Source organism: Solanum verrucosum, unplaced genomic scaffold, assembly GCF_900185275.1.
Source record: "Solanum verrucosum unplaced genomic scaffold, falcon-dt-bn FXZP01000085.1, whole genome shotgun sequence".
NCBI lineage: Eukaryota > Viridiplantae > Streptophyta > Magnoliopsida > Solanales > Solanaceae > Solanum > Solanum verrucosum.
In genome coordinates this window covers 2,196,083-2,209,788 of record NW_026019839.1, presented here as the reverse complement: position 1 = coordinate 2,209,788, position 13,706 = coordinate 2,196,083, and the positions used below count along the sequence as shown (strand labels likewise).

General features: G+C 35.2%; 1 protein-coding gene across 2 annotated transcripts; it reads left to right on the top strand.

The window, feature by feature from the left end:
* Positions 1-229: 229 nt before the first annotated feature.
* LOC125814894 (mRNA export factor GLE1) lies at positions 230-11,017 on the top strand. Of its 2 annotated transcripts, none has more exons than XM_049494353.1 (15): positions 230-324; positions 602-766; positions 871-1,026; positions 1,513-1,633; positions 1,750-1,898; positions 2,779-2,950; positions 3,352-3,556; positions 5,580-5,689; positions 6,762-6,832; positions 7,038-7,119; positions 7,386-7,472; positions 8,589-8,672; positions 8,903-9,034; positions 10,246-10,368; positions 10,452-11,017. In XM_049494353.1, coding segments are annotated over exons 1-15 (1,929 nt in total). In that variant the 5' UTR covers positions 230-322; the 3' UTR covers positions 10,722-11,017. The 2 variants fall into 2 exon arrangements, with proteins under 2 accessions (XP_049350310.1, XP_049350303.1); XM_049494346.1 differs by having other exon boundaries at positions 3,346-3,556.
* Positions 11,018-13,706: the final 2,689 nt, after the last annotated feature.

Genomic DNA, 13,706 nt, shown 5'->3' with positions numbered 1-13,706 from the left:
AATTAAAATTTCGCTTTAGGCCTCCGATTACGTTGAGCCACCCCTGGTTGTTGTTGGAAACTCTTATTCGAAATCAGTGCCTCCTTATTCCTTTTTAAGGCCCTCAATCCATGCTCTAGTCTGTATTACTTATTAGGGTTTAGTTTTCAGATTCCCCTTATGGGTGTTCCTATTATGATCTTTACATTTTCTGTTTGTAACTTTGGCCTTTTCAATTGTAACAGGTAATTAATTATATTTTAATTTCAAGACTCAAGTGTGTGAAGCCCGCGTTGGAAACAACAACTTTATTCAAAGGTGTTCTTAAGGCAGGAAAAGAATAATGTAAGTTACTTTCTTCCTGTACTCAATTTTTTCTTCTCTTTTCTGTTTGTAATACTCTACGAAAATGTTGATGCTATTTTATTCTTTTTTTTGTGAGGGAGGTGTTGATTCATGTGACTTCATATGTTACACAAGATACCTTCTCATAATTTTAGTGATAACAATTCATATTTCAGTTTTCATTCATTATAAGAAGCTTATGGAAATTTCTGGAACTACAATATTTTAAGTAATTGTTTGGTTTATCCTGATTTATGGTTATGGTTATTTTTCACAGGGGTGCTGTTAAACTGCAATTTTCGTTGCCTAATGTTGATGGAGTCACCCTGGATCCAAATCCTGATTGGACCTTTGATGTTTTATTGGTTGAGCTCAATTCGATTGAGAAGAAGCTCAATGCATCATCAAAATTTCCAATACCTTTTACGAAAACAGAATCGCGGTATGTACTTGTAATGAGATTTCTTAGTGAAAATCACCTCAAGCTTCTTTGTTTCATCTGGAAAGCAAATGTTCTGTACTTTGTTCTAATCTGTCTTTGCTCAGACAACTCTCGGCTTCAAAGGATAATTCTCGGAGAGGCTTTGTTATGCAAGTGTCTGATGATGACGTGGAGGATATGGACAGAGATACTAAGCATGAAGTTGGTGATCATTTACTTATGGGAGGAAAACGGTTTGCCTGTGACGAAATCTATCTGAGGTAACTACTCAATAATTACAAATATTATAGAGTGTAAGAATGAGAGGATGTCGATTGAAACAGAGAAACAAGGTGTAAATTATGCTGCATGAATGCCCTTACCCATGTTACACGTCTCACAGTTACTTGGCCATATGCCTGTTGAAGCCGCTACATGTTTATAGCAGTTACTTATTGAGCCAACAGTTAGGGCATACTCATCCAATCAGGAGGAGAGGTGTGTTTGGCAGTGGTGGTGCACACTTCATATTACCTCATAAAGTTCTTTTTGTTTTGATAGGTTCCTCATAATGTTTTTTTAAAATAAATTACATCCATGAATGGATGTGCATCTTATTTCTTCCAGCAAAAAACTTACATTTAGTCCTATAGTTCCTTAAATTCATGGACTTCATGTTGTACAGCAAGTCATAAGCCACCGCATTGCAAGTGTGTTTTATTTATTCTTGATTAATGCTTAATGCAGCATTTTTCACGTTGTTTCAGTGATAGCGACCAATCTGAAGAAGGCCTAAACATTGAACTTCAACATGATCTAATGGATAAAGTGGGATTAGTGGAAAGTGCTTTATCTGAGTTAGCTCATGACCATCAACTTACTATTGCGGTTGGTAACTTAAGTTATATGCTTCGTTAACTTTCTCTGACCATGCCCCAGCCTTGCTTCACTTGGGAAAAAAGAAATATTAAACCCAATCTCTTTCTATTGCTATCTTACAACAGGAGGAAATGAGAGATCAACTATCAGCACTTGAAGCTGAGTTGACGGATGAAAGTGAGAAGCTTGCCTCCACACTAGAACGAGTTGAGAGAAACACTGAAGCTCAAAGGGAAATGAACAGAAAATTCGACATGCAGTACCAGCGTAAAATGTAAGGTGTATTATTCTTATTTTGCAAGTAAAAGCTTGTTTCTGCATTAAGTTTTATTCATCATGGTTAAACATTTTTCTCATTGTTCAATGATGTATAAGGTAGATGTTTCTCAGTGGGTTTAATTCAATGCTAATAGATGCTTAAGCAGGAAGCTTGGCAGACTACAAAAGGTGGTCTGCTGGAACTGATGGAAAATTTGTCTATTTCACTATCTGGCCACTAAAATCAGAATATTTGTTTTATCCATACTGTGGATTTCACTTCAGCCTTTGCTCTAGCAATTAGTACCAATGGACGTAATGCATTTTTTTTTAAAATACAAAAGGCTGCTGAAGACATGCCAAACAAATCCGAATTATTTTAAATATAAGCTGGTTCGTAAAGAATTCACTTACAAATAATTCAATGAAGGATGATAGATTGACAATTAATCTTGAACCACAGGAATAATGAAGGATGATAGATTGACAATTAATCTTGAACCACAGGAATAATGTGGTTTAGGTGGGAAATGAAAGTGAGTGCGTTCATCTTTTCTTGTTGACATGAAAATTACACATGAAGGTGTAAAACAGATACAGGGGTATGGCCAGCGAGCCGAGTTTCTATATAAAGAGGGCACTTACAGTAAGCATGTCACTTTGATTGCAAGTGGTTATTTTTGATACAAACTACATGCACCACACCCTTGTTAGCAGTTGAGGAATGCACTCTCAATATGATATTTTTTGACCGATAAACATTAACTTTTTTTTATGTTTCTTGTCACTCTATACTCCTTAGGAGTGCTCAGAGTTTGAAGTTAAATCACCATTTACATGTTCTTGCATTTTAAGTTTAGTGGGGATGTACTTTTGACTTAATTGTATTAGTATAGTGCAGAAGCACTTGATGATCACCTAACTACGGTACAAAGGGATCACGAACACAGATCCCAAATTGAAGAAAGGAGAATAAGAGATGATGCAGCTCGTGAAGAGGCCAAGAGGAAAGAAAAAGCTCTTCAAGACGAAAAAGCCCGGCAAGAAAGAATTAGAGCAGAAACCAAGGTTTGTGTTTTTACGTATTATCCAATTGCATTTCTGTCACCTGCCGTCTCGTGATTTCTTGAGATTTTACAAAGTTAAATATTTGTGAGAATCATCACTAAATGAGAAAGTAATAGTGCTTCTGTTGATTTAATAACTTAGTACTTATTGATATTGTTTTTTTTCTCGTGGCATACTGCTGTAATTGCTAATGCTCACATTCCCCTGGTTCTAGCATCCCTGGCTTTCTTGTATAGTCTGGCTGCTTATTTGTCTCCCCTCATGCTGCATCTGTTGCCTAATGCAGTTATCTGAACTATTAACTCCCACTTGTTTTTAATGATTCTGGAAAGAACTAAAGCAGTTTTGTAATTGAATTTTCTCCTTTTGGGTAATGATAAGTTCCATTCCATCAGGTGCAGGCTAGGCTGGAAGCTGAAAGAGTTGAGAAGGAAAAAGCTGCCGCGCTGGAAGCTGAGAGGAAAGCAGTAAAAGAAGCTGCAGCTGCGTCCGTGAAGAAGTCATCTGAGTCAGTGACGACTGCTTCTCCGGAGGCTAGCAAGGTTTCAAGGGATGTCACTAGTCAGCCTGTGAGACCCATATCTGATGGGCAGAAACATTCAACAGGTATTTGACCGTCCTCCTACTCTTCGTCTTTTTATTTTTTCTCAATCATTTCAAATAAATAATTACTTAAACAAAATGCTCTATGCATAATCTGAGAGGAGAAACCTAATCAGTGCTTTAACTATAAGCCATATGGGTAAATTAATTTTGATCCCTTATATATAGAGTTGGACATAAATAGTCCTTTAACTTTGTAGAAAATGAGAACTTGCGATCCAGGGCTTGATTGGAGGCTATTCACTGATGGAAAAGAGAACTGAATTTAAAAGCTGGGAATTAGGCTAATGGAAAAGAGTAACTATGAAAATAAAAGTCCAAGAAACAGTACAGAAAATATACTCATGAAATGTTCTTACCTGGGATTGTCCGTCTCAACTGTTCACACCCATGCTTTTGGACATTATAAGCAGGTGACTGATCAGTATATACGTGTCTGATGAACATTCTCAAAAAAACAAATATACGTTTCTGACGAACCAGTGGCATTTCACAAGTCGCCTTGAAGCTGTACAACTTCTTTGTGGCCAAGGGCCATGCAATTACATTTTTGCCAGTTCATGAGAACCAATGTCGATTGAGTGCATGATGAAGCAGAGATCGTTTGTATTGTTCGTCAGCAAGTCTATTGATCTGTTCAAAGGGAGAAACATGAATACAGAGATATCATTTCACTGACCTTGCCTTCCTTTCTGTTATATCATCTCATAAGAGAAAATGTCAATCTTTATTCTGGATAGTGTTCTGTAATTGCTACTGCTGACTGAATAAAATGGACTTCCTTTATTTTCATAGGTGTAGTCTAGCTTAAAAGTATCCAAAAAAAAAGATTTCTTTTTACCAGTATGGCCACAGAAGAAAAAGAGAAAACGGAGAGACTGATAGAGGGCGCTCCTTCTGAGATCAATATGGACAAAAACTGAATCAAAAACAAAAGAGTAGTCCAAAAAAACTTAAGTGAAGGATGAGAAAAAGATAAAGTAAAACATTGATGGCCATATATGTGTTGGATGTGTAACATGTACACTAACACATATTTTGACTTGATCTTATATAGACAAAAATTAAAAAAACACCTTTAATGAAAGAAATATCAAGAAGTCAGCTTCAATAGTCTCCTCCTCTTGGAATCGAGTATCTGTGCATTCAAATTTGATTAGGTAAGAGTTCGTCTCTCTCTTTGTTTGATGTTTCTTTTCAGCTGGAGCTGTTTAACCTCTGTAACTAATGTTATTCCTCTTGTAGATTTCATTAGCTCCATGTCTTTGGCTTAACAGCCAGATTTTTTGCTCATTTAGGGAATGGCTCAATGCTCCATCTGTAGATTTTGTATCTAGGACCTTCCCCTAATTTCTCTGTACTGTTTTCAGCATCTTCTTGATGACAATCAATATAACAATTACTTCATCAAAATAATAATAATAATAATAATAATAATAATAATAATAATATTAGTAATATCAATCTATCTTTACCTTTATCAAACACAAGTATTACTAATACTGAAACAAAAGATTAAGTATGCATGCACTCGTCATAAGTCATAATTTGCTAATACATATGCTGTGTTTAGAATAGATATCTTTTGGTTAGATAGCACGGAGCACGAGCTAATACCTGCGGCTTTTTTCTAACCCTGGGCTTCTAGAAAGGGATGTCCCTTTACAGTGTTGTCTCTTTCCCATTAGTTCCATTAGTCATATTAATTCTTTATTTCTTTTAGCCTTGGCCTTTGGGTGTTATCTTTTCTGGTAGTGTCTCTTGAGAGTGTTATATATAAAGGACCAAATTAGATCTACCCTAAATTTAAGGGACTATTTTGGGCTTTTTCACCAGTCTACTATAAAAAGTTATTGGCAAAACTTTTACTACTTGTAGAGTCAACTGGATTATATCCTTTAACAGATAGTGTATGGTACCCTAACCTCTAACTGCCAAGATGAAACATGCACTGTTGTTTTTCTTTCTGTTTCTAGTGCTTGTAAATCTATGCCTTGATTTCAACTTTGCAATTTCCAATAAGCAGGAAATACAATCAGGGTGACAGAAAATGCTCAAAAACTGGAGGAGAAAAGATTAGCCGTTTACAATGAAATAGGTGCGCAGAATGAAGCACTGGGATTGGGTTCAAACAAGGTAACCTTGCAAGTCAATATTTGAAATTTCATCCAGATTTATTGGACTATTATGCTTCTTGCTGCATAAAGTGAAGTGTTCTTTGCAGAGGCTTGCGAATGGGGGTTCCTAAACAGTTGGGCATCAACAAAGTGTACTAGTCAAAAAGGCCCTCTATACTAATCTCTTTTGTATTCTCCCTTATGGGATATCCCAAAATATGTGACACCATTCTATTAATAATGTTACTCTATTCTACTTTCACAATTTTAAAAACCATTTAACTAATAGAATTACATGGATGTGATTTGCTATATCCGACTAACTTTTCAACAACTGGTTTTATATTTTCTTTCACAACTCCTAATATTTGTCTAAAGAAAAAGTCAAATTAACATCTTAAACTCCATGGTCAGTGAAGTAGTGTCACATTTCATGTATGATGTAACAGAGAAAGTATTCACTTTGAAAGTTAACTCTTCCCTGCTAACATAATCATTAACCAATCCAATTGTGCTCTGGGACTGGTTGGTCCAAGTTCTTAGAACTTCTTACATTTAATTATGCGATCCTTGCATGTTTGGGAAACTAATTGAGACATTTTGACAAGTGCATTTGAATCTTCATATAGCTGAAATAACAAAACAAAGAGAAATAATGGTGTGCTGGTCACTGTAGGTTTTGGAGACCTCTATCCTCCATTGTTCACCTCCTCCCACGTGCATCCACTCTGAACTCATTGTCGAGAAGTTGTTTCTAATTGGTTCTCACTCTTCTAGGTCTGTGGAAGACCTTCTTTCTAGAGATTGATTGAAACGTTACTAGATGTGTCATGTTTTTACTTGATGTGTTTGATTAATGCTGTTTAATTTTGGCAATTTGTTTTTTGAGTGTGACGTTCAAAAACTTGCTTCTTTAGTTGGAATGTGATCAGATGCATTTTTCTGTTGCTTGATGTGTTGAAATAGTATGTTCCATCCTAGTGTGCAGAGCTATGGGCTGGACTTCTATTTATGATCCTAAGGATGTTAATTTGGGTTAAGTAATTTCTGATATTCTACAGTTCATAACACAAATTCTCTGTTCTTAACAGGCTTACCGAAAGTTTGAAATGGAAATAGCCAGACGAATCAGAACTATCACTGGTTCAAAAGAAAATGTCAGGTATCTGGATACCTATTCCTTGGATTATTAACCCTATCTCCTAAGATTTTAATTTTTTTAAAAAATCAATATCTATCTTCCATATTTAAGTCACACTTTTTGTTGCTTTGACGGGCATTTTCAAACCATTTTTGGGAATAAACTTCAAAGAGGTAGAAGCTATATATTGCTCTTTGATACGTATATACTACTTTTCCCTATGCAGAGTGAAAGCAGATGAATTAATTAAGCTAATTAGTGGTTCAACATGTCCACAATCCATCAGCATTGCAATGTTCGCGCAGAAGGTAAAATCCTGAAGTAGTTCTTTAACTGGGGTTTCGTCTTTTGGTGTCTCTTGTGATGTTTTTACTTCTTTTTCATTTTTTTTCCCTCTTTTCGGGAGGGGCCGAGGGATTTTGGTGGGGATTTGTGGTTAGCATGTGCTTATGCTTGTAGAAAATTGTGGGTTCTTGATGTAGCAGTTGAGTTGTGTATATTGAATATATTCTACTATTGGAGCTTTGTGTAAAACATATGGTATTTACTGTGATTCTGGTTTTCACTTTTATAGGTGGTGTCCCTGTGTGTGAAACCTACAGGAAGCTTTAACAGTGCAGTCTATGCTTATGGTCGTGTAATTGTCCATGTTACATCAAAGGTAATTATGTTATTGTTCTTTGTCTTCTTGCTATTATAGGCCCATGATAGTTCTTGTCTTACAAGTAGGAGGTTGACGTCAATAACTGCAAAGAAAGCAATAAAAGTTTTTTTCTTCCTTCATTAGCAAGGAGTGAAATACCAACGTGCTCCCTCGAAAACCAGTGTTGCCTCAATCCTAGATTGAATATCATATTTTGACTTCACATTGTGGGTGCTTTTTTTTCATAATAACTTTCTACATTAAACAATGTTCTCCTGAACCAAAACAAATTGGGGCCACGAATTGTCAAGCAAACTGCCCTTCTAGTACAGTGATTGGTTAATTGCTGTCACATTCTCCTGTTTGCACTTAAAGCTCTGTTTCTTTTTTTATTCCACAATTTTTTCAAGGGGATTGTAATTTTCACCCACTTGAAGTTCAAAACCTCTTGGGGCTTATTTGGTTGGGGAACAAGTTATCCCGGGATTAGTCATTTCAGGATTGTAATCCCACCCTCAATATGGGATAAAAATAATACTACAATCCTGGGATAATTAATCCCGGTTTAAGTTATCCCGCAATTTTATCCCAACCAAACATTGGGATAAACTCATCCTAAAATTAATCCCAGGATTAGTTATCCCCCAATCCCTCGTACCAAACGATCCCTTAGGAATTTGATGATTTCTTTTACCAAAACACATATCCAAACTCAAACCCGGAAGTTATATTTCCTAAAACCACTAAAAACAAAAATTCTTTTCTATCCAAACACAATATTCATACCTGAGCTCAAAAGGTGAATTGCGGAAAATACAGGGGAATATTTTCGAATTTAAAATAGAAGTCAGAAATTTCTAGCCGAAGGATATTTGGATGCTGTACTCTGTCTTGGTACTAGCTTCGTACTGAACCTTTATTAAGAAAATGCCTTTACTTATTTAAAAAAGCCGAAGGGAATTGAGAGGTTGTATTGATTCTGTGGGAAGGCCTCTAGGAATGTTAAACAACATAAAAATGTTTAATTTAGGACAGAGAACTTAGTGTTTGAAAACAGATCGCGAATGCGGATCAGAAAGTACTAACTAATGTATAGATTACCATCCTTACGTATTGGTTTGCTTTTCATCACAGGTCCCTCTTGCCATGGAAATTCTCATAGCTGAGTTGAACAAAGTTTGCATTTACACAGTTCCTAAGTACATTATTTACTTAGAGGTAATCAACCTTGGTATTTACCTTAGTATTACCTGTTTGACATCAACACATCCCACTATTTTGTCCTTTCTGGGATTTTTCTTACTTGATTGTCTTGGAGCATGATTTCGCTTTCTGTAAGTGCTGAAAACAGATCTCGTCTCAGACATTAGTTAATTTCTTCATCCCATGGTTCACATCATATTTTGCTACCTCCACGTAAATAACTTTGATTTGTTCTTTCACTTCAGGCAGCCTTCCAGACCAAAGAAGCTTATTACAAAGCTATTGGCTATGCAGAGGAAGATGGGAAGATAGAAAGTACTGATAGTTATGTGGATCGCTTAAGTGCATGCATGAAATTATACGGTGCTCTTGTTCAGGTCAGTTGCTTAGACATTTGTTACTTTATCCTCAAGAAATCCTCAATGCTTATGTTGCTGACGCTCGCATGTATCTTACTCCTTTTGGGAAAATAGGGGTTTTGGTCTAAGTTATTGCTTTATTCCGGTATTAGGCCCTGGATTATTTGTGTGAAGCATATCTGGCCAATGAAACAAAATGTGCTATTTTAGTCCAGTCACTTATTAGAACTAACAAATGTTGTCTTCTACTAACGGACATATATTTTTTTATTGTCGCTAATGGGCATATTTGAGTTCTGTAGTTTCTTTAACAACTTAGCCATTCTTCCTACTTCAGTCAGCAGCGATATCAGCAGTTTCTACGCATCGATACTTTCAACTTGATAATAAAGGGAATACCAAATATACATATAATAATCATAATTCGTGCCCATCATCTCTTAGGGTGTGTTCGGTATGAAGGAAAATGTTTTTCATGGAAAATGTTTTCTTGGAAAATAAGCGGATTTCTAACTTATTTTCTCGTGTTTGGTTGATGAGTAGAAAATATTTTTTAATGTTTGGTTGGTGAATGAAAAACACTTCCTAGAAAATATCTTCGCTTGAGACTAGAAAATATTCTTTAGGAAAATAATTTCTGACCGGATAATCGATCTAGGACCCGACCCTGACACCCAAACTAGGGCACGACCCCGACGACCGTTTCAATTGAAATCCTCCAGTTAAACAACAATATTCCAAATGATTCTAGTAAGTTTATTATCTGAATCATTGGCCACAAACACAACAAACTTCATCAGAGCAGGAAACATATTTGGCAAAAGATGCCTTTTTTTAAATACTAAGTACCAATACTACAGGTTATGAGCAGAGATGTATGCTGCCAGAAATGATTAAAGCTATTTGGTTGAGCTTAGCGAAACTAATATCTGCATTTCACGTATAGTAATTTTATTAAGGGAGTTCTTGGTGCAGAGCTTCTTTTGCCTGAGGTTTGATGGAAATGACAGAATCCCAAATTAGTTTCCTTTAGTTGAAAATGAAATCCTGTTAAATTTACTTGGCGATGGGACTAAAAGTGCTTAGTTTGTTTAATTGGAGGTCAGATGTGCTCAGGCCAATAGTACAAGGACAAAACTCTCACAATATTTCAAGGACCAGAATTGCTTTTTTTCCCTTAATCATTTCATATAGTAACTGATTTAGTAGTAAACTGCATTTTATGGCAGACTGAAGTTGACGGCTGCCAAAACTTGCATGGCATCAGAGAAGGTTGGGCATGGATAGCCAGATTCTTAAATGTTTTCCCTGCAAATTTATACACCGCAGCTGCATTGCAGGCTTTTCTTGAAGTAAGTTGAAAAAGCTCTTTATTAGCTCCTCTTAAGTTGATGAAATGTGGGTAGGACTTAAAAGAAAATGTCTTGGTTACCAGATGGCAGGTTTTGCTCTACACAAAAGATATAAGACACAATTCAGAAAGCTGCTGGATATCATTGCTAGAGATTTTCTAACTGCATTGAAAGATCGAGGTGATGCAAAGTTGGTCAAAGTGATTGTGAGTCTCCGGAGTTATATAGAGTCAAATCAGTTCCTGAATGAACCTGAGGGCTGGCGCCTCAGGAGTTCCTTGGAATCACACAATTTCGCTCCAGATTCAGATCATGATCAACAGTATCATTACCAACAGAATAGATTCTATTAAACTATTACTAGGTCTACAGAGTAGGAATCCATTCTTTTTTCCTTCAGTTACTGGAAATTTTATTCAAATCAGCTGATATCAATGAGATGCTTTGTTCTCAGAATTTGAATATGTAACTGCACCTGTATCAGTTATATATCGTTAATTATGATAAAAGGAAATATGTAATTGCTCTTGTATCAGTTTTGGTTGATTCTGAACCAGATTGCATATGGATTCTTAGTAACTTGGAAAAGGCCAGTGTTATTGTCATTTTCAATGGACCTTGCCTGCAAAGTGTAAGCCAGACTTATTCATGTTGCTTTAAGTTAGTCAATTTAATTTGTTTTATGGTTGGCTAATCATCTGTTTTGCTAGCATCCTATTGAAATGATTAGTTTATTTTTATACTTGTATTTTCCCTTTCTGTTACAGCTTACTGGTTTAAAAAGTTTTAAATTACACCAAAAAGGTGATGGCAGATTTAGAGTATTGCATGACTGTATCCTCTGCAGAGGTGAGAAATTTTACAGACTATTTCTCAGTATCTTTGAGATTCTTATTTCTCAAGTTCGTAGAAAGGATTTGACTGATCAATTGTTGTTGCATCGGTTGTTTCAGTTCTCAAGTGTGTCTCTGAATGTTTCTTTCTTAGCTTGCATTGATTTTTGTTGTCCTTGAAGTCGCTTACAGGAATGGGAATTAGCTGGTTTGCACATTTATAATTTTGATACTGGGAAAATAGATCCATTCATTTACTCATGGAGCCACATATCTTGTTGTTTCTTCTCTCATTGTTTAGATGGAGCCACACATTTTGCTCTGAAAGATAACTGATGCTATCATTCTAGAGTGCAGGGTCTGGTCATTTGATACGCTATTGTCATGTTCCAATTGTGTGCTTGTGTTTTGTTGATTTTGTGTTGTACAGACAAATATTTACATTGTGTAATTTTGCTATATATTTTGGGGGCAATAGGATATAATATCATTCATCTGAGAAGTATGTTGCTCTTGCGCGAACAAAAAAAGGGGAGGATATTACTCGAGTTAAAGAGCTGATTTGACATCGATTGATGCCAATATCTTTTGCAAATACCTTGTTCCTGCATTTTTAAGCCCACTTTCTTCTTTGTCTTACTTTATTATTGTTTCTTGAGATAATGGTTAAAAAGCATACTTAAACTATCTCCTTTTTTTGACCCTCATACCTAAACTATTGAGAGTGAGTATCATACCTAAACTATCACTTATTAGTTTGAGAAACCTATCCCTTTTTTTGAGTTTAGGTGTGAGTTTCATACCTAAACTCACACTCCCAATAATTTAGGTATGAAACTATAAAAAAGAAGAAGAAATAGTTTAGGTGTGTTTTTGATACTTGCGTCTTGTTTCATTAAAGCAAAGGAGATGCTATACATTCAGGATTGGTAATCATTACTGTATTGAGATTCAATTATATAGCAAATAATTGTTATTCCTTGTTTGATGCTGGATCACATACAAACCACATATATAGTGAACGCTGAATATAAAAGTAAGTGTCAAATGACTTAACAACCAGCATCTCATCACCCATCGTTAATGTTTCCCAGTAAGAGTAGGAAGATTGAGTTCAACAAAAGCTGTAAGCTGCTAACTTAGACTAAGAGTTGCAGTCTTTAGCCCCTATCTGTATAAGCTTACAAATGGAGGATTGTAAGGGGTCGTTTGATATGATGTATTAGGGGACAAGTAATATATGTATTAGTCATGGTATTATTTAATCATTTGTTTGGGAGGATTTTCAACCCATGTTTAGCTATACATGTATTAGTTATACATTTTAATCGGTCTTATAGGGTATATAACTGGTACATAGTAAATCATGACATGAGTAATACAAAAGCTACTAATACATGAATAAACATGGTTAATGTCAGAATTACCCTTAATACACTGAACCAAACAGTAGATAAGAAGTAATCCTACCATAACATAACTAATCACATCATTACTAATACACTCTTTTCAATACTATGTTTATACGCTCTATCAAACTCATTTGGTAGGACATATTAGAGAGTTTAATAAATGTAAAAGTTATGGTATTAGTTAATCCTTTGTTTGGTAGGGTTTTCAGGTTATGTATAAGTAATACATGTATTAAGTATACACTCTATTCAGTAATATAATGGGGGTGTATAACTAACACATTGCAAACTATGATATTAGCAATACAAGGGTTATAATACATGGATAAGTATGGTGAGAGATAAAATTGTCTTTAATAGATCAAACTAATTAAACAATGCATGAGAAACAATCTCGCATATTAATTTCAGCATTGTGAATACACCTTATTCAGTACTATTCTTATACACTCTATCAAACAAAATGTATTTGAGTGTGGATAAGAGGTGCTGAAGTTGAGCGTGAATGATGGATGATATATAATGAGTAGTTAGCATTTTGCAATACAACAAATCAAACAAATATTTTTCATATTATAATCTTTATCATTACTAATCCTCGTCCTTACTAGAATCTAAACCAAACGACCCCTAAATGTATTTTGTTGTCCTCAAATATCTTGAACGATCTTAAATGATAGAAAGTAAGCGTCCAAATTACATGTGGTAGAGTAATAAATACAACAATTTTTTTCATTCCTGTTTTCGTTATTATGTTACTCTTGATGAATATTAAATATGGCTAAGTTAAAACCTTTTAGGTTTGAAATGTCTACAAAGATACACGTGTGGATTGGCTTTAGAATTCGTTTTAGCTTATAATAGTGAAACGGCGACAACTTAAATGTTGTGATGAGAGAAGATTTTGTGTCTAACATACGGAAGAAAGTATTAAACACTTTTATAATATAACTCAATTTCAAACACAATTTTTGGTTTTTTTTTTTATATACAAACACTTATGCCTTAATTATATACTATGAAACTCTTACACTTACATCTCTGTACTAAGTATATTAAAATATATTTTATCCGTTCACTTTTATGTATTCAG